This window comes from Mirounga angustirostris, unplaced genomic scaffold (genome assembly GCF_029215605.1).
Source record: "Mirounga angustirostris isolate CCGP_5_RB_7025 unplaced genomic scaffold, mMirAng1.0.hap1 SCAF_1, whole genome shotgun sequence".
Classification (NCBI taxonomy): domain Eukaryota; kingdom Metazoa; phylum Chordata; class Mammalia; order Carnivora; family Phocidae; genus Mirounga; species Mirounga angustirostris.
Window position 1 is genome coordinate 13,304,227 of NW_026991709.1, and position 24,119 is coordinate 13,328,345.

Below are 24,119 nucleotides of genomic sequence, written 5' to 3' on the forward strand. Positions count from 1 at the left end.
ACTTCACCAGCCTTCTTCCCCCATCCCTAAAGCAAGGACAAAAGCTGGAGGTACTGTTCACAGATGTCATTCTTCATGTGCCAATTTCAGAATCTCCGAGGGAGATCCTGAACCCCCGAAAAAAGAAAAAAAATGCTGATTTGTCTTGAACCGCTGTCTGCTGTACGTCGGTCAGATAAGAATTCTGTAGATCATACACCTGCTACGAGCAAAATGAAGTGGTGATACAGGAGCAGAAGATGCCCCCAAATACCCTACAGCTCGATTCCCACTTGTATCCGGTCAGTGGCCACAGACTTTACGTAGAAGACAGCCGACTACTGCAACATACTCAGTGTGTTAAGATTTACCAAATGCAAATAAATGAAGCAGTCAGAGTGAGGGAAAAGTGTATTTCACAGTCATTATAAAAGTACATATATTTAATAATGGTGACATAAATACAGTCCTTACTTAACGACCAAATCGTACAATCACAGTTGACTCTTCCTCCTGGACTTCACACGGTGATAGGTTGGTCATGTCCGTCAGTTAACTACAGGCTGACTGAGGTCATGGGTACAGACTAATGAGAGACAGTCTTGGGTTGCACAGACAACACACTTTGTACTTACCAAAGGGACAGTCAAGTTTCCCATATAAATATAATAAAATAATAAAGAATTTAACATTTCTTCTTTCACTCGGTTTCATAGATTTGTCAGGTGCTCACATACAAAAAATACAGTTGCCCCCCCCTTCCTCACTCCCCCCTCACCTCTCACTGGGTTCTGGAATAAACCTGAGTTCACAGTTCAAGTGACCAATGGTGACATGGTCAGTTAGTTGTATGACCATCTGCGGCTGGGTCGAGGAACAGAACGCATGTCCCAATGAGCTAACAGCGATACAGAAAAACACTCACGTTCTCAAGGAAAGTACAATACAAGAACGAGACATAGAGGGAAAGAAGTTCACAAGGCACAGGGACAGAGCCTGCAAACCTGCAGAGCGTCACACTTTCAAAAAAGGTTCCTTCACCGATCAAAAACCAGACACTTCACGTCAAACGGAGAGAGGTCTTTTTCAGATGCTTTTCTTCTCTCTGCTTAAAAAGCTCCATTTTCAATGGAAAGTTCTGGAACCGGGTCTGGAGCCGTACAGAGGAACAACACCAACGGCCAGGCGCCTGACTCCTTCCTAACAAGCCCTTGAGCCGGGAGGATCCCAGCAAAGGGGGAGGCAGCGGTTCCAGGGTCTTGTCAAGGTCAGCCGAGACTGGGCATATCTCAGTGGCTTCCAGGGTCAGCCAAATATCCGCTCTTTCCTGGCTCAGTCAGAAACGTGTAGAGCAGACGGAGGTCACGACAGCTAAACAAGAAAAGACAGAAGAACCAGCCCACGGCCTGTTTCAGACTCAGTGGGCTGCGGACTAGCCTTGGGGTGACCACAGCTGTGGGTTCTGCTCATGCCTGCAAGAGCCAAGAGCTGAAGACCCCAAACCACTGTGTGACCCGTCTCCTGACTAACCGCTATCCAACCCCATGCTGATTCCTTTTTTTTTTTTTTTTTTCCAATTTTGCTCATGACGAAGCGGCCCCCGCCAAGTGCCAGGGCCCAGGCCCCACGTGGAGACGGCCCCAGCAGGCTCCTGGGAGACATGGTCAGACAACATGGAGATCCACAAAACCACATAGGATGGCATGGACACAGAACCGGAGACACATCTTTGGTTCGAACCTTGGCAAAAGGTGTGAACACAGAACGTGGACTCAGCACGTTTGAGGAATGCTGCTTTCCTCAGAGAAGACGTGGAACTGCATTCTGAACGTGATCCCCGCCGCGTGAGGCTGCTCAGAGCTTACAGCAAACTCGTCCCACCAAAACCACACTTGGTTTCTTGGCAGCTCGAAAACTGCACTGAGCAGAGGTAATGAACGATGCCTTCCAGATGCATCCACATCCAACCTTAACATCTTCTCTCTTTCTCAATCATCAACTGTAAGTATGTCCCATGCCTTCCAGAAGGTTCAGGCTGTGCTGGTATGGCGGGAAGAACGCAGGGCGCGCCACGATCATGCCCTCCTGCAGGCCACGGGAGGGCCAGTGCCCTCCATGCGTATCCCAAACATCACTTGGGAGAGTGCCAGTGCCCTCCATGCGTATCCTCTCGTGAAAACACGAGTTTGGTAGGATCGCTTCTCATCTCCCCACCCAGGTTTTTTTAAATTCTGTTACTTCTATCTGACATCCCCTAAGAAAAAATCATCTTTGGAAAAGATAAGCCGATGCTTAGCAAGGTTCAGCCAAAACAGAAGATGGCAAATGTGTGTCCCCTTTGGCCTTTTCCTTTCATTGGGGTGCCCGCGCTTTGGCTCTGTCCTTGTCCCCCCTGTCCCTTCCCACACAGAGGGAGGGGGTGTCCTGCTGACGGTGCCCCGGGCCTGGCAGTTGGGCCAGGGGCTCCTCGGGCCGGCAGGGATTCACCTCTACGAGAGGAAGGGGAACCGCCCTGGGACACCGCCAGTCACATGGGGAGAAGTCACAGTCCTGAGAGGCAGCCACAGAGCACAAAGTGAGCAAAGATCCCGAAACAGGCTGGGATGTGAGCAGCCCAGAGGCCGATGCCCCCCAGCGGCCCAGCAGAGGGAGGTGGGCAGGTGGGGGAGGGGTGGGCGGGAGGAGGACAGGAGGACGCTGCCCCTCTAGCCACCCCTCCTGGAAAATTCCAGCATCTCCGGGGTCCCTGCGCAAACCCGGCAGGCTTTGGGTCTGTGGGTGTGAGCCGCTCAGAGCTGGGACACGGCCTGGCAGAGGGAGAGGAGAGGCCCTGAAGGAGGCGCCCACGAGGCCTTCCAATCTCCACACCCCGATGCACGTGGGGAGCTCTGTTCCGTTACTTTCCTCAGAAATACCCAGAACCCTGCCCCTGGCCCAGGTCAGCACTGGCCCTTGAGCCCGTCCGGCACGTCGAAGGAGAGGCTCACAGGGGCCATGGGCTGCAGCGGAGGCAGGCTGGCCTCCAGGGGCCTGTCTGCGGAGGGCTGCAGGCTCTGCTGGCGTTTCCGCAACATCTGTCCGATGCCCATCATGGGGAACCTGCCCCTGCTTTTCACGCAGTTTGGGCTCCCCAGGGGCTGCGTGGTGCCATTACTGGGAGCCGGAGATGGGGAACACACGCCCTCTTCCTTTGGGGGGCTGTTCTTTTCTTCGTGAGCAAAGGAGACCAGAGTGGGATGCAAAGGAGTTTGCAGAGGGGACAGGCTTCCGGGTAGTAGGGCCGGGGAGAGCGTCCGCTCGCCGGGATTCCCGCGGGCCCAGCCCCCGGGTGAGCCTAGAGCCCTATAGTGATGAGACGGGGACAGAGGTTCGGGGTGGTCCTCGCGATCCACGGACGCAAAGGAGCGTACCATATCCAGTACCAGGGGGTCTTCCTTGGGGGGGATGCCGGGGCCCCCAGGGCCCTGCTGAGGGGGCTCCGGTCTCTTGACAATCCTGGGGGTCCGGGGGGGTGGGACGGGGATGAACTCCATGGAAGAAGAAGCCACACAACTGGAGTCTGAGGTTTTGCGGAAAATATTGCGGCAGCCGAAGGAATCTGCACCCAAGAAAGCAAAGGACATCATGAGGAGAGTCGCGTGAACGGGGATGTGAACGGCCCTCCCCTGCCTGCTTCGGCCTCTTGACCGAGACGACCCTTCCCCGGGGTCACCAGAAGGAACCAAGAAGCAGAGGGCCCCAGCGTCCGGCGCTCCCCACAGGGAACCAGATGCTCTTCCTAGGATGGAGGGGACAGCAGGCTGGTGACAGGAGGCCTCCCGCGTTCCGGTTTGCCCATGGCACCACCTTGACATCTGCTCTCCTTCTGGCTGCTTAACATTCCAGACCCTGCCAGCGAGTCTTTGAATCAGCAGAACCAGAAGCCCACGCACCCAGCCCAGCAGGACCCGTGAATTTGGTCCTCAGACAAGCGACACTGGAAGGAGTGTTTCCCTCGTGACTTTTTTTTTTAATTGCGGTTAAAATAACTAACTAACATAAAGTTCTCATCTTAACCGTTTTTCGGTGTAACAGTTCACTAGTCTCAAATACATCGTGGTGCTGGGAAACAAAACTCTTCATGGTGGAAATCTAAAACTCTCCCCACTCAACAGTAACCCCTGCTCCCGGCCCCTGGCACCCACCATCCTCCTTTCTGTCTGTGACTCTGACTACGCCGGGTGCCTCACATGAGCGGAATCTCTGGTATCTGTCCTTCTGGCACCGGCTTGTCTCACTGGGCAGAACGTCCTCAAGGCTCATCCGTGTTGTCTCAAGTGTCCGAATTTCCGCCCTCACGACGCCCAACTGACCGGAGCCTCACCCGACTCTGATGGGGGTGACACGCTCCTCATCTCTACACAGAAGGCCACGAGCCCGTCCCCGTGGTTTCCACGTCAGGCTGGCACCGCCTGGAATGCTGGTTTGCAGGCGGCGCCAGAAAAGAAAGGGAAACCCCCACCAACCTGCAGCGGAGGGAAATAAAGCCAAGTTCCTGCGGAACAAGCCCTGTCTTCGCTTCCCTTTTCTACCGGCCCACGTTTTAGGCCCCCGTCGAGCCTCAGCTGCAGGAACAAGCAGAGTGATTCACGAGCAGCCCAGGGCGCAGGGCATCCACTTGGCCTCACATAAATAAATCCACAGATCCCGGAATAATCTCCTCCTCGGGCCACCACAGATGCCTGAGGTTCACCGGCAGAGAGACGCAAAATTTCACCAAAGGGCTGACGTGTCTGATGTTCCAGCTGGCACGAGAGCCTCCCCTCCCGTCCCCTCCCGTCCCGTCCCCACCCCTCCCTGCCATGGCCGTGTGCTCCCAATTGGTGGCCCAACGTCCCCCTCTGCCCAGTCCTGCGTCCTTCACTTCCCTGGAGATGGAGAGCCTGCGAGGAAGCTTCCGAGCCCAGAGTCACTGGCCCGCACACTGCATCACCCCCCCGCAGAAAGGGCCTGCTCACCAGCCCCCCACCCTGTGAGCACCCTGGCTGGCTCCTCTTCATCCATCCTTATCAGGAGGCAGGAGGCTACACGGGTCAGGAGAGAAAGCTCTAGAGCCAGGCGGCCCGACTGGAAATCTAGACTCTGTCAACTCACCAGCTCTCTGACTTTGTAGGGTTCCCTGTGCCTACGTCCTCTGCTCTAGAAGTGGGGGTGGGGTGAGCTAAGAGCTGAAACAGGGTCTGCCACACAATGAATGCTCAGTGCTAGCGACTAGCTAAGTTCTGACCTAACATGCTCTCAGATGCCCGGGTGAAGGAAAAAACGCAAAGAAACAAATGATAGCGGGCCCAGGAAAACTACCAGGCATGGAATCCACCTCGAGGGTAGCAAAGTTATCCAAAGTATCAGCCCTGACCTAGACTTTCTCAGGGACATCCGTCAAGGGCCCAAATTCGCTGCTGCCGACAAAGCCAGGAGGCAGAAGCGCTAAGTGTGTGTGGGGGGCGGGGGGACAAGCAGAGCTCCTCCTGTGAGACCCCGCCTTTCGGGAAAGATCAAGAATAAAAGTGAATCAAATGGAATTTTCCTCTCTGGCTGAGAACCAGGTTTCTCTTCGGGGAACAGCCCCACTGTTTGAATCTCCCCAACACTTTCCTGCTTCGCCTGCCTGCTTTCCACACTGCTCACCACTGTCCCGGAGGACGGAGCCTCGTATTTATCAGTTACCTGATGTGCTGGACTCTGAAAGGGCGGACAAGCCCACGTGTGTACCTCATTTAATCCACACAGTAGCTCCGACAGGTGGGTTTCTTTGCGCGAGTAAGGGAACAACTTTGGATCCTCTGAGGGTCAGGAACTTAGCTCACGACAAGCCAAGAGAGCGGGGTCTGAGCCCCCAACTCCCAGTCCAGAGCCCAGACTCTATCGACCATGCTTCAGGGCCTTGTTCCACAACCCCCATCTCTATTCCTGCATCCCAATCACCACTCCTGAAATATTTTGTACCCTGATCTCTCCTCCCTCCCACAATACCATGTACCCCCAATCGCCACTCCTGAAATATTTTGTACCCTGATCTCTCCTCCCTCCCACAATACCATGTACCCCGTCTCTGCTCCCACAAGACAGTGCACCCCGCCCCTGCTGTCTCAAAGCCTGCCAGCACGGGTGGCCAATACCACGTGGTCTGGAACTTGATGGTTCTCGGGTTCCCTTGGGTGTGCTCAGCACTCTCCCATGGGCACAAGATTCGTGTGTGTCCCAGGCGCCCACACAGCCACCCATGAGGGGGATGCAGTGACCACGCATCTCAACACAAGGGGCCTAACCGGTAGCCTGAGCTTACCCACCTTTGTCGGGGAAGCCGGACTTGGGGGCCTTCCGGTCCTTCAGCAGAGCTTTAGTGTTCTGAATCTGCGAGATGAGAGAGGCAGAGGGCTGTTTGTGCGAGGGCACGTTCTTGTCCAACTTCTTGGAAAACGGCCGATGAAGAAAATCTCCTCTTTTTTCTTGTTCTTTGGGCTTTTCATCCTTCAAGTCAGAAGTAAACAAATGTACTCACACACACACAAGTACACAATGTGACTCCCCTTTGAAGAATTATCCAAGGAGATTTGAGAAAGCCCAGCCTCTCAAAACTCTGTTCTCAACTGCACGTTGAACAACAGAAGAGCGTCCCGCAGATGCTCCAGGGAGCCCCCCTCTTCCCCTCCCTGGGCCACAGGCCGGCTCCCGTCACCCCCAGCTCCCTGCACGGCACTGTTACGAGGTGTTCCAGCAAGGGCAAGGTCACCCCGAGGAGATCAGTTGTTCCAGAACACACTGGAGGAGCTAAGGCAAAGCACATGAGGACTTCTGGAAATCTGTAGCCTTCTCTAAAGCAGGACCCCCAGATTCTGCCCACGGCAGCGGTTTTGCAAATGAAATGCAACCACTTCCATCTCCTTGTCTACTCATGTGTGTTCAGTCAAGCCAAGGAGGTGGGAGCCCTGAGCCATCCTGGCCGTTTCTGAGCCTTGCCCACCCTCGGTCACGCAGGCCCTCGCCTGTGTGCTTAACACCAGCATTGTTTAGCCATTTTTGCTCTAAGTCTTGTCTTTCCTGAACTCTATTATAATCCCTCTGACAGGAGTGAATTTTACTATTTTCTGTATCTTCCACCCCACAGCCTCTGGCATAAAGCCAGGCACATAGAGAAGGCTTAATAAATAACTATTGAAATGTTAAAGAAAAAAAAAAAAAAGCCAGTGAAAACCAAACTGAATTAAAATCGAATTCAAGCTTCTGGGAAGGGTGATAGGGCTCCGAAGTTCCTTCTCTGGCCCCAAAGAGTGTTTGATGTTTACTGTTTAACAGAGTCCCTGACCTCACGGCCAGTGAGGGGGGAAAAAAAGACAGTTTCACATTTTTGCCTTCAACGTTAAGAGCATTAACAATTCAAGAGAGCTCATCCATTTTTCATGGATGTTGTTGAAAAGCTTCTTAAGGAAGCCCCTCCTTGTGCTTGTAAGGCCCTTTCCAAGGGGGATTTTCAAAGGCTTTCCAGAGTGGGGTTCCTTACGCCACGCAGTTGGCGGGCAGGAGAAAATGGGAGGGAAGGAACTGGAAGTGGGGGTACCGCGCAGAGCCTCAGGGTCACCGTGGGGGCCACAGCCCCTGGGGGACGCTGTGGCTATCCCCAGGGGAGGGCTGAGGCAGGAAGAAAGGAGAGGCAAAGCCCGGAAAGTGGGTGTTCTCCACCCTTGCCGCCGCACGCCCTCTGGAAGCCTGGGGCAGGGCCAGGCGAAAGGCGGACCCAGGGGACACAGGGGCTGGCGAGGGACGGGGACCAGGCTGTGGTCCCCGGGCTCCAGGTCGGCACTGGGGATGCCACGGAGGACACTTGTGCTCCAGGTCATGATGCAGGATGTTACCGAGGCGAAAGGGGCGGCCACCTGCTCCAGCCCATCTCAGTCAAGGCCACGATCCTCCACTGCTTCCCTCTCCATGTTTCAATGAAACACCAACAGCCCCCTTCTCTAATGCAAAGGGGAGCGAGCTTTCACACTTCCCTGTGCCCCCAAGCATCAAAGGGCACATGACAGGCTTGTCCTGAAAAGTCTGGCAAAATTTCCTCCTCTCATGCTGTTCTTTCTACCTCTGTTTTTATGAGAAAAATCACCAGGTCCACTGTTTACACTCTAAACAGCAAAAAGACAATCAAATGCACTTCTATGAAACACCGTAAAACGGTATTGGAAGGAAAGACAAGATTGCAGTTCCCTCCTTTTCAGGACTGTGTTCTAGAACAATGAGTACAGCTTCCTTTGGCCTGCTCTGGGATCCCTACTCTTTAGAGGGCTGCCTGGCTTCATGGCTTCATCTTGGCTCCTCCCCAACTCTCTCTGGCTTCTCAAAAGCCAAAGGGTCAAGATGCAAAGTTTCTGGGGGCCAGCACCACCACCTAACCCTAGAGTCCATTAGCACTGAGAGGTGTACTACGCATGAATTTTCTGCAGAAAGAGCCCAAGGTTGGCTCTAGAAATCTCTTCGCTAACTGACAAAGGGATATTTGGCACCAAACAGAAAGCCCCTATGGAGGGGTGGGGGGCGAAGGATGGGGCGAATGGAATGAGGACACCTGCTGGGCCACTCTGTTGAACTTAATCCCAGGATCCTGCACCCTGGTGTTTTCTCCAAAAGCCCCCAGGACGCCCTTCTCCAGCCCAAAAGAATGGGTGATTTCACGGTGACCAGTTTCTTAGGGGGATACCAAGAATTCACCACCCAACAGATCCCTGCCGGGGATAAACTGCTGGATCAGTCCCTGTGGATGGGTCGGCAGCCCACACGAGAAACGCGTTTTGTGTACCACCAGCCAATCTCAGCACCCTCCAAGCACAGGTGAAATGCAACCGATCATCCAATTATACCTTTTCATTTGCATGCCCTATTTCCTCCACAAGTGATCTAGGGAACAGGATGCAAAAGTGCTTTATGTAAAAGAAACGGATCTTCAGAGGGACTCCTTATGCTCCCCCTTCGACATGCCCACACCCACTCCCCTCCCAGCGATGCTGCTTCCTCTCTTCGGCTTTCTTCTGATTCTCACAGGCTCCCCACACCCGCACCCCCCCAACCAAACTCCCCAAGGCAGATGAGAGAGGGGACCCCGTGAGGCCCCAGAAGCAAGCCCCACACAAAACAGCTTCCGGTTTCCTATAAACCACATTCCACCCACTGCACAAGTGCGTGGACATTGACAAAACTGGACGCTTTGAAAATGTGGCCTCATAAAGGACTGTCTACCCAAGACTCTCCCAGTGTCATGATTGTTTGAGAGGAGAGAGGAAGAAGCTAGTGAGTGATGGTGCACCGGGCTTCTGAAAGGATCGGTCTGTAGGCCCAACAGGCAGTGGGAGGAGGAAAAGCAGGTCCTCGGCCTCTGAGATCTGAGCCCCAGGGCTGGTCCCTTGAGACTCATCCCTGTGACTCTAGCCTCCTGTGTTCCAAAGAGCAGGCCCCCTCCGCCTTCCTCCCCAGCTTTGCTCCTGTGGGTATAACAGGGTGACCTTCCACTGGGATGACCCAGGGGCCTGGGTGTTCCTTGCTGGTTGCTTTGGGAAAGCCACAGAGATCTGATTTTGCCGCAGGAAAAACACAACAGAGCTGAGAAAAAGAGGGCTTGGTTCATAAATTAGGCCACAGAAGCTCTGGACTGTTGCACAGCCCACTTCTCATATAGGTAGAAACATGAATGCATAATCAAGTGTACAGTTACAGCAAGACAATAAAAAATGGTCAACTAAACATAGAAAGCACCAGTCTGATCTGAGGGGATTCTAATAAACCCACTCACAATCGGATTCTGCATTTCAATTCCAGAGCAGGATAGGGGTACATAGAATCCAGAGAGCCCTGAGCAAAGACCCACCAACCTTCAGGGTCATATGTGATGGTTAATTTCAAGTGTCAACTTAGCTAGGCCCTAGTACCCAGTGTTTGGTCAAACAGCAGTCTAGATGTTGTGAAGGTATTTTTTAGATGCGATTAAATCAGTAGGCTTTGAGTAAAGCAGAGGGCCCTCCACAATGTGGGTGGGCCTCATGCAATCAGTTGAAGGCAGTTAAGAGGAAAAAGACTGAAGTGTCCTGAGGAAGAAGGAATTCTGCTTCCAGAAGGCCTTGGGACTGAGCTGAAACATCCACTTTTCCCTGGGTATCCAGGCATCTCTCTCACACACACACACACACACACACACACACACACACACACAACACACTCTCTCTCTCTCTGTTGGTTCTTCCCGGAGAACTCGAACTAATCCATCATAACCCCCAAGTTCTTACCTGCACAGCATGGAAGTCAAGGTCTCTTGTCCAGGTGTCCAGGGAGGCCTATGAAAAGCAACATTTTCAACAATTTAAGAAGCTGTACCTGCCGTTTATCCCCTAAACTCTATCCCCTGCCACTTGCAGCTCTGGCTGAGAATTATTCGTTTCCATGTTTAGAGACAAGAAGCCAAACTCCTAAACCATCGTGCAACTAGGCAGCAGATATTCTACTTCATGCACTGAAGAGATTTTCTAGGTAAGTTTTTATTAAGTCTAAGACACCTAATGGAGGAGTGCTCTCCTGGCAAGGAAGCGGTTCAACCAATGCATTTTCCCCAAGAGCAAAAACATGCACAGAAGCAGCACCCAGGTCGAGATACAGAACCCAACTGGTAACCCCACCGGTGTCCTCTCCCAGCCCCCAAAGGTAACCACCATTCCGATTTCCAACAGCACCGATTGTCTGATCTGATTCCAGACTTTATTTTTACAAGTTGCACAGATTTGAAACAAGACACCAAAGCGAACTTTTTAATATTTTCCCTTTAAACTTACTGCCCCTGTGATGGGTTGAATTGCACTCCCCCAAGTTCCTATGTTGGAGTCCTCACCCCCAGGACCTCAGAATGTGACCTTCTTGGAAGACAGAGTCAGGACGGTTGGCGGATCATGTCCCCTTTGATGCTTGGGGGAAAGGGGCGTGTGAAAGCGCACTCGCCTTCGCCTTTGAGGAGGGGGCCTGCTGGGGAATCACCCTTACGGAGGTCATCCAGCCCCAATGCAGTGGGACTGAGATTCTCATAAAAGGGGGGAAGCTGGACATAGAGACGCACCTGCAGAGAAGAGCTGCAGGCAGAGATCAGTGGTGCTATAAGCCAAGGAACCCCAAAGCCAAGGAACCCCCAAGATCCCGGTAACCCCCAGTAGCTAGAAGGCACGGGACAGGTTCTCTCCTCACTGCCCTCGAAGGGAACCAGCCTTGAGCTCGGACTTCTGGCCTCCGGAACTGAGGGACAGCGAATCCCTGCTGTTCGGCGCCCTGTGTGTGACCCTTTGTTACGGCAGCCCCCGCACGCAGATCCGGTCCCTCTGCCACCACCCCCCGCACAGCGTCCTTCCCACGCTGCCCCGTGACTGCGCTGCTGAGAAGCCCTCCGAGGCCGAGCTGACATTGCTCTGCACCTTAGCGGATTTTAACAAACATGACCTCTGGCTCCATGCGGCTCTCAGAAGCCAGTTCCAAAATGACGAGTGCCCCTCCTCGACCTCCTCCGTCCTCGAGGGCCTCTTTTTTTTTTAGGAAGAGGAGTCCCTGGGGCACATGCTTGAGGCGTTCTCAGATGAAACATGTGTCCCACTTTTACAGACATATTTGCCACCTTTTAAAGGAAGAGGAGGAGGAGAAAGGAAGAGGAGGAAAGAAGTCGTACAAGAACAGTCCTGTAACCCCAAGGGGGGCATTTTTTTCAACTTAATTTAGCTCTTTTGTCTCCTAGGAGAGAAAGAACTGGAACTGAGAAGAACAAAGAGGCCACGCGCGCTCCCGGGGCCGGGACACGGGCCCAGAGCCCCCCACCCCGCACCCCAGCCAGCCTGCCCTTCTCCTGGACCAGCGCATGGCGACTGGAAGGAGGCGCATGGAGGCTCTGAGGAGGCGGCTTCACCTAGAAACCCCGGGCCCTTTCAGCTACTCTGAACACGTTTTCTAACTGGCCCCATTCCACTCTCTGGGCTCCAACAGAGGCGGGTTAGATAATCTAGTAACGGCCTGTAATTTAATTAGTACAAGTATCGCTGCCTTTGGAGAAAACAAACGGATCATAGAAAATTGAAATGCTCTTTTCCCATTAGCGTTCCTATTTAAACCCTAACCGTTAAATATTTCAACAAATGTTTAAAACACTCGCCATGTGTTTTCAGGCCAAACGAGATAATCATCCGAGAAAAATAATCTGGGTGGGGGGAAAAAAAAGGCCCCTTTCCCACGACAGACGCTTTCAAACAAACAATCACAGGGGTCAGGTTCGAGGGCAACCAAGGACACGGACGTCAGCAAGGTGGCTCAGAGGCCACGGCGGGCACACACGTGGGGCACTGGGTGCATTGTTACTTGAGCCCCTCAAGAGTCGAATGCAGACCAAGAGGCAAGAAAGCCTCACGGTGAATTCTGCATCCTCTGCAACCCAGCTGAGGTGATGACCCTCTGAGCAAGTGACCAGGAGATGTCCCTCCCTGCCTTAGGGCTTGGGCACCTGGTAATGACGGTGAGACTTGGGTGCCAGGCTGCAGGTGTGTCCCCCCCTGCAGTCAAGCTAGGTGTCCCGCCTGGATCATTCCACCTTCTTCCCTCGTGGTCCCAATTCTACCTGCGACCTGGGGCAAGATCCACCTGATTCTTTAATTTGTTCATTTAGCAAATATTTGCTGAGCGCCTACTGCATGCCAGAGCATTGTGTGGGACTCTAGGGATACTATGAGGAGCAAAGGGGACACACTCCCTGCTCTTAAGGAACTCACGGTCCAGAGTGGGAGAGAGACGTGAGTCAAACACTCCCTGAGCAAACAGAACGTGCAAATGGGACGAGCTCCAGGACGCAGGATGGGGTGTGACAGCCTGTGGAGAGATGGGACCCAATGGCAGAGGTCAGAGAATGGCAGGGGTTAGAATCTGAAGATAGAAGATACCAGTCAGCAAAGAGAGGTGAGGGGAACATTCTGGAAGAGGGAACAGGGTATACACAGCGCTAGGAGCCAAGAGAGCACAGAAGTCTGAAAGGCCCCGTGGGTCTGAGCCCACAGCAAGAAGACGGGCTGTGTGTGTGGGTCTGGGGGACAAGGCTGGAGAGGCAAGCAGACGCCAGTCTAATCCGCGACATGGCGGCCATGTCACCGACTGTGCCTTCCAGGTTAAGGAAGCCTTCGAAGGCTTGGAGCAGGGAAGTAACGTGATCCCATCTGAGTGTGGATGGCTCAGCTCTGGCTGGTGTGCAAAAAAGCGAGAGCCAGGGGTTCATGGGGAAGGGGGGGCGACCAGTTAGGGCTGTGGCCGACATCCAGGCCAGAGGTGGTGGTGTCTGGGGGGTGGGAGGGCAGAGACAGAGGGGGTGGTGGGGTTTGAGATGTTTAGGAGTCAAGCTGGCAGATCCTGCTGACAGGATCTGAGGCTGAGGAAAAGTAACTCCTGGGTTTCTGCCCTGTACTGAGGGTGGGGCTGCCACCTGCAGAGACACTGGGGGTGGGGCAGTTCCAGGCACCCTGGTTTGGGGACACCTTCGCTCATGCAGGAAGAGGTTTAGTAAGCAATTGGCCGGAGGGGTCTGGAGCTCAGTGGAGTCTGGCTCCTACACCACCTCCGCCCTCCTGCCCTCAGCCCGAAAGCGGGCTTGCTGCTCAGCCCCAGCGCACACCCGTCCCCCCCCCCCCCCCCAAAGCTGATGTGCATCCTGATCATGCTGGTGCTACAGCCTGTCTCAGAGGAAGGAGGCCTCCAGCCTGGGGTCACCACCCCCAGCCATCCCTGGAGTTCCTCCCAACTTCCTCTGCCCTCACTCCTCCCAATCCCGTATCCTTCAAGCGGGGCGGGGGGCGGGGGGCCACAGCCTCTCCTTCCCTTCATTGCCAATGCCACCAACAGAGAGGTCTACGCTCACTGTCTCCACTTCCCTTCTTCCCCTTCTGAAACCCATGCAATCTCTTTCTGCCTTTGCCACTTCCACGAGCTGGTCTCTGTAAGAGCCCCCAGGGTCTAACTAACTGCGCAGCCGACACCACTGACCATTTTACACTCGGCCTCTCCCACGGTCTCCCTGGTGCCATTCCCAGCAGCATCTCCTGCACGCTCCCTGGCCACCCGTCATCCTTGCCTCCGTGCCTCCTCATCCCCACCTCCTTCAATCACACCGTCCCCTAGGCTGGGCCTAGATGGGACAGCCGTGCCGTTCTGCCCTGCCTTGACGCTCAGGGGTGGCCTTCCCTGGGCTCCTGTCACATTTACACGTGACAACTCTGTGTCACCTGTGTAACTGGACTGGCCTGGGCCGTGCCCCATGTGCTCTCTGTCGCTGCCAAGGAGCCTGGCATGATGCTCAGTCACCACCCACCCTCACTGCAGCCTCTGCTCAGGAAAAACCTGGGAGAACTTCCTTCTCTGGTGACAGGCCCGGCTCGTGCAATAATCAGGATGAAAACGGAGTCCGAAAAGGGAGGAGGGAAGTGGGCAGGCCCGTTGGCCTCAAGCAGGGCATGGGGGGCTCCCCTTTTGATCTCTCCTTAAACGAAAACATTCCAGAGGCTCGGGAGGGGAATCAAGCAGATTCCCAGGAAAATCGGCGAGAAGGCAGAGAAGCCGCATCTGACAAAGTGCCGAGTGAGGCGTCCGGGGTGGGTGGGGGGAGTGGGGGGGCGGCCTCACCCCGGGCCCCGGGTCCGGCTTCCCAGGCAGTCTCTTCCCAAGCATGCATGTGGGGTCTGAAGTTGGTACAACTTGCCATACGATACTAGTTTTTACTCTGAAATCAAAGAATCTTGGTATTTTCTCCTACGTATGTACCAGGCAGCATTCAAGTTGCACGGACAGGTCCCCGGCAAAGCTTGCTTTCATCCAGCACTTTTTCCTGTCCCTCATTTTACTTTCTCCTTCTGATGCCAAGCATTACACTCATGTATATTTTTGAGCATCTCATTTTTGCCTTTTGAAGACTTCACAATGGTTTCCAACCTTGGCCACTCAATGGCATCAGCCAGAGAGCTTTAAAAAATACTGAGCCCCCCCCAACCACCCCCCGCCCCCAATTCCTGCCCCATGAGATTCAGTGGAATTGGTCTGAGGTGCATCTGTGCACCCAGATATTTAAATGCTCCCGGGTGATTCTAATGTGTGGCCACAGCTGAGAACCACACAGTCCGACGACTGAGAGATTGTGGCTCGACTGGAAACCATCTTTCGGGGCTCAGTTAAGCCAGTAAGTATTTGTCTTTTGCTGCTTCTGTGTCCCACCATCATTGGTTTCCGGTCCATTCTGCTCTCCAAATGGGAATCCACTCTTCCTAAGCGATCCCGGGTTTTGCTTTGGGGGTCACTCACCTCGTAGGGCTCCTTGGTGGGCCTGCACTTTTCTATCTGGTAGAGCTGGGTCTTGTAGCAAATGCTGTCCTGGATGTCAGATTTCTATCAGAGGAGAAGGAGGGGGAAGCACGGCGTAACTCACAGGAAACAGAAATGTCCATTAAGTAGTCATTCATTTTTAAAGCAGAAAGTGTCAAAAGTGGTTGGCAAGCCAGTTAATTGCCATGCAAAGCCTCATCCGAGGATGGCCTGCAGGCGGGATGCCGTAAGGCGGAGAGCCCCAGACCCAGAGTCAGGCAACCTCCTATTGTTGACCCTGGACACATCACCTCTCCTTGCTGGTCTCAGATTTTTCATCGGTGCAATGAAGGCTACTCTAAGATGTGAAAGCAGAAACCAAACACGTGAGCTAGAAAGAATAACTTATTTTACTGACCTATTAAACAGGATATGGACCTTACTTATTGGCTTACTGAAAAACAAGAAGCCTCATCTGCCCCACCCCCCAGTGAGTCACAGAAATTCATAATACAGCTCAAAGATGATGGCAAACTGTATCTAAGATGATCCAGGTGCATGACTGACGTGCAATCGTGTCTGGAGACGGGTGAATTAAATGACTAATTAGTTTGCCAACCAACAAATATTCATGGAATGGCCTTACATAAGGCTCCGACATAAAGTCCACGCTTCTTGGTTTTAGGAAGAAGAAATGACAACCAAGAGAGAAAGGGAGAAATGACAAATAATTAAGGAATAATTAAGGTATGTATTTTACTTTTTAGTTCACTAGTTTCGGTTTTAAAATTATACTTGGGCTGTTGGTAATGGGTTGATGAGATTAATAGCTGGGACAGTGCATACCATGCAATTAAATTAGCCGTGTGTGGAAATTATGGAGCAGACCAGCTGTCTGTGGGGATTAATTCACTCTAGTTAAAAGCAGCCCCTCGCCTAGACGCTGGTTCTCAGACCAGGTATGTCCTGTGATTGAAGGGTTAAGTGCAAAACAGACACAACACAATAAAAACCTTCTGCAGCGAGACCACATTAGCTGAGTTTCCAGGGAACGTTCTCGGTACCCAAAGACTGGCTCTGCTTTGCAACGCTTGCGTGCCACCCCAACGCCGAGCAGAGTGCAGCAGCAGAAACAAGCAGATGGCAAGAAACAAAGACAAATCAAGACGCAGCCTACGAGCGTTAGTGATTGTTTAGGAAGAGTATGAGTAATCAAAGTTTATATCTGTACATGTAGAGGCAGACAGAGGAAAGGAAATATTTTACAAACTAAAGTCCCGGGGCGCCTGGGTGGCTCAGTCGGTTGAGCTTCAGGCTCTTGGTTTTGGCTCAGGTCATGATCTCAGGGTCATGAGATCAAGCCCCACGTCGGACTATGCACTCAGTGTGGAGTCTGCTTGAGATCCTCTCTCTCCTTCTCCCTCTGCCCCTCCCCCTGCTCATGTGCATGCTCGCTCACTCGCTCTCTCTGTCTAAAAATAAATAAATGAATCATAAAAAAATAAATATATAAATGAAGTCCCTCGGGCTGCCTCGCTGGCTCAGTCAGCAGAGTGTGTGACTATTGGTCTCTGGGTTGTGAGTTCAAGCCCCACGTTGGGTGTAGAGATTACTTAAAAATAAAATCTTAAAAAAACAACAAAACAAAAAAACCCCAAAGTCCCTCCATCTCATCGATCGGCATCCAAAGAAGTTCTGCCAAAAGAATGTTTGAATGGGCTAGCTTATTTACGAAAGTAGCAATTTCACCCTTTAAATATGGAACTGTGCATTTGATAGCTTCATGGAGACACTTTCTAAAAACTAATTTTTGAACAACAGTCATCATTTGAAAAAAAAAAATCAGTGTGTTGATCCTCTTTTCTTCCTTTTACTCGACAGCTATTTAAATTCTCAACTACTATCTTCTACCACAGTGGTCCCCAAATGGTGTGACCTTGAACCCATATAAGTGAAAAAGGTATAGGAAGGCACCTATAATGTATGCATATTTATTTACAACTATAAGTATGTACCACTGTACTAACAGATCACGTACATGATAAAATATGTATCAAATAGAATTTAAAAGGATAAGATAAGAAAGAAACATGGGGCATTGTGGTCTCACAAAAAGGAAATGGGAAGCAGCTTCAAGTCCAGTATCTTTTAAGCTCATCATCACGGGAGAACAGAGAACCTGGGCACGGTACAAGAGATTTTCTTACTCCTTATCACATAATAAAATGATATAAAAAATACACTGTGTCACAGCACCTAGGTGACGCAGTCGCTTAAGCGTTCAATTCTTGGTTTTGGTTCAGGTCCTGATCTCAGGGTCATGAGGTCAAGCCCTGCATCAGGCTCTGAGCTCAGCATGGAATCTGCTTAAGACTCTCTCCCTCTGCCCCTCCCCCCAGCACTTGTACGCGTGCACACACGCGCTTTCTCGCTCCCAAATAAATAAATAAATCTTTAAAAAAAATACTCTGTCAAGGGTCCTGTCTTTCTGGCCTCAACTTCTCTCCTACGGTAGCTTTCCTGCAACTGTGACACCATCTCTAACGTCCAGTCTCAAAGCTGCGTATTTGTCCCCATCAGAAGCGTCATCCCATCACTGCGGACGCAGGGCATGCTCCCCACCCCGCCATAAAACACTGTTCTTATTTTTAAAAGCCTTTTACTGTTGAGAATGCTTCTCCTCGTGTACATCTTTCCTTTGGTGGTTCACCCAAAAAGTACTTCTGTGGATAATTTCCCATTGGAGCAAAATCGAACAAATTCCCTAAGCTGAGTCAGCTTAGAAACATCTGCACTCTCGTCCAACTGTTTAACAAACCTCCCAATGAGCTTCTTGGTCTATTCAGCAACATTTTCTAGACATCTCCCAAATCTATTTGCTAAAGAGACACACTCTGACCATCTTGCCTTCTGGGCATTATTGTGTGGTCCTTTCTGCCATGGCAGGGAGAATATCATTTCCCCAACTGTAGGTGGATTTTCATCTTCAGCACTAATAGGGAAACCTCACAAAAGGTTTCTAAGCCTATTGTTTGGTGGAATTTTTCGAAACACTGGGTTGGCTATCACATGACTTTAAATTGCACTGAAAAAAAAAAAAATAGCGCACTGAAAAAGCTCTAGAAGCTCTTCATGTTCTGTTTTCCAAATGTCTTCCTAACCGTGACAGCCCCATACCATCAGATCCCAAGGTGCCATGTACACAGGGTGAGGGTCGCTCTTCGTGACAGTGGATTTGCAATCAAATTTCCAATGGGCTTCCTGACAATTCTGAATCTCTCTAACAGGCTGACTTCCTATCAGAACCGGTCAGCCTCCACTGTTCCGAGTAGGAGAAACAGGAGTGGTATGCAGAACCATACTGCCTTCGATCAAGTTTTCCATGCCGAATTATTATTACTTTTTTATTTTTTAAAGATTTTATTTATTTATTTGAGAGAGAGAGAATGAGAGACAGAGAGCATGAGAGGGAGGAGGGTCAGAGGGAGAAGCAGACTCCCCGCCGAGCAGGGAGCCCGATGTGGGACTCGATCCCGGGACTCCAGGATCATGACCTGAGCCGAAGGCAGTCGCCTAACCAACTGAGCCACCCAGGCGCCCTCCATGCCGAATTATTAAGCAGAGAGAGATGATTTAGTCAAAACTAGATACCGAAGCATGTACATTCCTTCCCCAGGCATAGATGAACTGCTTGTGGCAGAGGGACGAAGGTGACCAAGGCATGAGGGTACCTCACCGGTTGCATAGGACACCTACTCTCTGACGCCCAGACTGAAGGCACCAGGGCCAAGCTAGTAAAGCTCAATTTCATTTTACTTTCCAGAGAAGTAAATATAAATAATGGCTTCCTCATAAATCATGCTTTAGAGATGAATGCTTGAGAGGCATTGCTCCCCAACTTTTATGACCACAGAAGTCCCCGATGCCTTTAACACGGGACCCCAAGGAGCTCAGAGGCAGACAGAAAACGCAAGAGAGAAACTGAAGGGGAAAGTGGCTTGAATCTCTCACAGTGCCGCCCAGGGCTTACCTCTGTGGGAGGATATTTGAAAAACACCTCAGGTAAGAAGCGCTAGCTACCTGAGAAGCAGGTTTTGCTACTCTTTTATCCCACATTCAGAAACTCAGCCTCCCATTTAGTTTAAATTAACAGCTCAGATCAAGTGTCAGCAACACTCTAGGTTTAAGAGCTCCTTCTTCCACGGGGAGCAGAGAAAACTGCCACTAGGGCCCCACTCACCCCTGACAAATAGCGCTCGAGTTTCTTGTTTAAGAGGAAGTAGATGGCGAGGATGTGGCAAGCGCGGTTGGAGAGCACAGTGTTGATCACGTCACTGTTCTTGTAGCCCAGCTTCTCCGTCATGTGAAGAACCACACTTGGGCTCAGGTCCTCCAGGGAAATCCTGCCCAGCAGAGAGAGCACCGGTCACCTCTCCACCTCCACTGAGGGGCTCCAGGGCCTCCTCAGTGATGCTCACAAACATGGCGGCACAAAGCATCCACCGCCCCCCACCAATCAGGGCCCCTATGAACAATCGTGTCCATCCATCCATTCATTCGTTCACTTGACTTTTTTATTATGAACAATGTCACACAGACAGAAAACTAGTGAGAAGAGTATAAATACCCTTTGTGTACCCAACACCAGAATACACCACTGTTAACACTTTGTTCTATTTTCTTCATTTATTTGTTTACTTAGTGCTCAAGTATTTTAAATCACAGGCATCATGACCTGAAAAAAAAAATAGTGCACTAAAAAGGCTCTAGAAGCTCTTCATGTTCTGTTTTCTAAATGTCTTCCTAACCGTGACAGCCCCACACCATCAGATCCCAAGGTGCCATGTACACAGGCTCTTCGTGACAATGGTGCACACCCCAGTGTGTACCTTTAAGATCCAAGGACATCTCCTACAGAATCACAATACCATTCACATACTCAATGATTTAATAATTTGTAATAATTTCTTAGTATTCTCTAATATCTAGACTATATTCAAATTTCCCCCAATTATCCCTGAATTGCTTTACAATCTGGCACTCTTTTCTAAAAATGTGTTTATTGGACATGGGTAGAGCCCACACTTGAATTGGATGTAAGTTGGGCTGGGAAAGGAGCGCATTCAGGAGCCAACCCAGACTGTGTTGAAGGAACAGTGTGAGATCCCGCATTCACAAAGAGGGAACTGGGGACTCGGCCATAAAGTAGGGTGCTCTCGGAAGGCAGATTAAAGCTTCTTATGAAGATAAACTCCTTGGTTAGGAATGAATGCCTGCTATTCATTTATCTACTCATCCACTCGTTTGTTTATTCATTCCTTCAACAAGTCCCTGTTTTGTGGAGTCGACACTGCAGTGGGGAACAAACGAAATAAGTTCATTTAGCCTTCATGAAAATCTTATGAGTAGGTACTATGTTACAGATGGAAGAAACTGAGGCCCACACCTGGGAAATGACTTGCCTTGGGATCCCACAGGCAGGAAGGAGGAGCCCCAGAATTCAAACCCTGGCAGCCTGGCTCAGAGTCTAGATGCTAAACCTCTACACTCAGCAGCTCTCAAATAAACAGACACAAGGAAGGTCTATGGAGAACAACAAAGTAGGCTGAGGAGCATAGAGTGTGTGTGTGATGATAGGAGGGGTACATCATCAAATAGAACATTCTAAATCCCTTAAGAGAGATATAAATAGGGCACTCTGAGCAGAAGGCAAGCACACCCGGCCAGAGAGCTCTGTAGCCCACCAACCCTCCACCAAGGGTCCGAGGACATTTTTTATGGGACCTCGGACCATAATACCCTGAGAAACCACACAGGACAAGTCCATAATGATACAGAAGAGGAAACTGACTTGCCAAATTTACAGGCCAGCTGAAAAGGGCAGCAAGGGCAGACCTAGGTTTGCGGACCATCTTCCACCACCCACCGGTATAACCTATAGCAGCACTCCCTCGTTAGATCCGGGGAAGTGCCATCCAAAGAAAATGCTCCTCAAAATCCGCCTCCCCCTCCTTGTTGGCCACAAAATCAAATTCTAGATAACGGATGGGGGGGGTTCGGAATGACTAGCGGTAAAAATAATGTTTGTTAAAAAAGAATACAATTACTTGAAGTTTGCCAAAGCACTTACTAAAGCAGAAGGCTCGATTTTGGAAACTACCCAGTGATGACTGTGTGGGCGTGGCCCTGCCCCTGGCCAATCAGACCATGGCCCTGTGCCTTGTCCTTGGCCAATCAGACCATGGCCTCATGGCCTCACCCCTGGCCAATCAGATCACGGCTGCGTAAGCTGCCCCTGGCCAATCAACCGGCCGCCACCCTCGGCAGCCCGCCCCCCGCTACCCGCAGCAGGTCCCCAAGAGAGAGCGCTGCGGCAGAGGGGTGCCACCAGGGTGGGGCTGGGGGGTGGAGGTGAGAAGGGGGCAGTAAGCAGGGGCAGGCACCCCATCTCGGCCCTTCTATAGCCACTGTCTTCAGAAACACGAGAGCTCTGCCAAAAGACACTGTCGACTCTGTTGACTGAGAGTACTAAACATTTTCAGTAAGCAACGTGTATATTTGGAAGTCTGCAATATCGGTTACTTAATTTTGACTATCTCCCCATGTTTGGACACTAGTAAAACGTTCCAGAACCCCAGGTATAATTCTGAGTAAATCTGCATTAAATAACCTATTCTACCAATTTGGCCTAATTTCACCCTGTTGCCAATGACCTCCTTTCCCTCCCGCCCACCTCCAGAGCTAACTGGATGGTGGGAGACTGTCCAGGCTCAAGCAGGGCGATGGAGGAAGGCAGCCAAGGTTACCTCCCTAAAAATATCTGCTTCTAGCACACAGGGAGGCTGGCCCGTGCACAGCAAACTGTTGACTGACTGGCACGAATATTTATTATAAAAAGTTGACTTTTAAAGTTATTTTCCTCTTGCCTTTTGAAGATCAACTTGGAAGCCCAAATGACTTAACAGAAGGCTTTACAGAAGAGTGATACAAAACATAAGTCCTGTATTTTCGCTCTTTCCCCAAGTAAAACATTTTTAACAACATCTAAAATAATGAAATCTGAGGCTAGGTTTGTTGGGAAGCTATAAAATATACTTTATAATACAGTCCATATTCCTTTCCCTGATCACATGTTCTGACTCCATTTATCTGTACTCTGGTCAAACCAGAAAAATAACTATCAAAAGCACTGATTCTTTCTTTCTTGCTTTTTTTTTTTTTTGCCTTACACATTTTTCAAAATCAAGACTGTAAAAAACCTACCTCCCACAAGAGTTCAGATTTCTGGTTTTGGTACTTTAAAACGAACATTGATTTGCCTCTGGTACAAAATGAGCTGTGGGCCTTGTATAAACAGAAGATAGCAAGCGGCTGTTTTCTTCAATAGACATGATCTTAACCATTTTCACAACCCAGCTAGTTCATGTGCAGCCTTTATGCTTCTGACCAAGTCCAAAGGCAAAAAAAAAAAATGGCTAATCTGGCAAAATCCAGTACAGGATCCTAAATTTGGTTTAATCTACAAATGCCTGACTACCACCTGTGGAAAAGCTATAGAATGAGGCGCCACGGTAGGATTCTTTGTGAATGAGGATGCGGCCAACAAGGAGGGGGAGACTGTATTTCTAATGCCAGCTCCGCTTCCTTCCAACAGCTGCCACATTCGGTGGGTTGATTATGCTCATTTAGGCAGTGATTACATTAGCTTAATGACTCACGTGGCTGCCACCAGCATGCCCTCCTCTAGCGGAAAGCATACCTGTGCGCTGCCGTCCTTCGTGAGCATTGGTAATGAGCCATGGCTCCCCAGCTTTGCTTTCCATCTCACCTTGAGGTAATATTTCTGGTGTCTGTTTCAGACACGGGCCAAGTGGAGCCAGTGGTGGAAACCAGCAGTCTATTTCCAGGTTCCCCTGGTAACCTAAGTAACCTAGACTTGGTTTAAATTACCTCTCAAGAGTCAAATGCTAGAATTCTAGATGGCAACGGAGTGAAACTACCTCATCCATACTCAGAGTGAGTGTAAATTTGGCTCAGTAGCATGGATGCAAACTCCACCTGTGGCCTCTTAAAGTTCTTCTAGAACTTTCTCCCCCAAGACAGAGCCCTGCCTGCCCATCCTATTTGGAGAACTCAGTGTGACAGCTTTCCTCCGGCTTGGTGGATGTTTCCAGACCCTCCTGGACATTCTGAAATGTATCTGTCCCCCTCATCAGTGGTCCTTGTTCTCATCTGGGCTTCAGACTACAGTGAGCAGGCCCAGGCCCTAGAGTGTGGGTCCCAGAACTGGAAGGTATTTGACCCATGTGGTCTTCATGTTTGCTGTAAAGGAACCAAGGTGAGGGGCCTCATGCTTCACTCAGGGCAGTTAACAATATGTCAAATGAGTATGAAGAAAGTACAAGGAAATGCTTTCTTGTACTTGTTTTCAAATCTGTAGTCAGTGCAGCAGGAATGGCGACGTGTGGGCCACCACGAGGTGCCCCTCAGGGTTTCCACGCTGTGGATCCCCGCCTGCGAGCCTTGCCTGAAGCATCCTCCTCTTGGAAGCTGCTAAGGTGAAGCCTTCACAGAAGTCCACCGGGAAACATGGCCTGAAGCAACTGTCTCCTTCTACCGCCTTTTCTTCTTGCCTCCACCATTCTGAGCAGGGGACTCGGGGCTAAACTAAACATCGGAGCAAAGAAGCAGCAGAAGAGGGGCCCCAGGGGTGGTTTGAATGGGGAGAGGGCCAATCCCACTGGATTCTGCCTGAGGCTGGTGGG

General features: G+C 51.0%; 1 protein-coding gene across 1 annotated transcript in view; it reads right to left on the bottom strand.

Annotated features, from left to right (window-relative positions):
• Positions 1–375: 375 nt before the first annotated feature.
• The window catches only part of HUNK (hormonally up-regulated Neu-associated kinase), a 104,636-nt gene continuing 80,892 nt past the window's right edge, over positions 376–24,119 (bottom strand). Inside the window, exons 7-11 of the mRNA XM_045902560.3 lie at positions 19,595–19,757; positions 15,355–15,438; positions 10,287–10,334; positions 6,309–6,489; positions 376–3,577 (exon numbers count right to left, since the gene is read on the bottom strand). Coding sequence (XP_045758516.1) covers positions 2,919–3,577; positions 6,309–6,489; positions 10,287–10,334; positions 15,355–15,438; positions 19,595–19,757 — 1,135 coding nt within the window. The 3' untranslated portion in view covers positions 376–2,918. The remainder of the gene's footprint in view (positions 3,578–6,308; positions 6,490–10,286; positions 10,335–15,354; positions 15,439–19,594; positions 19,758–24,119) is intronic.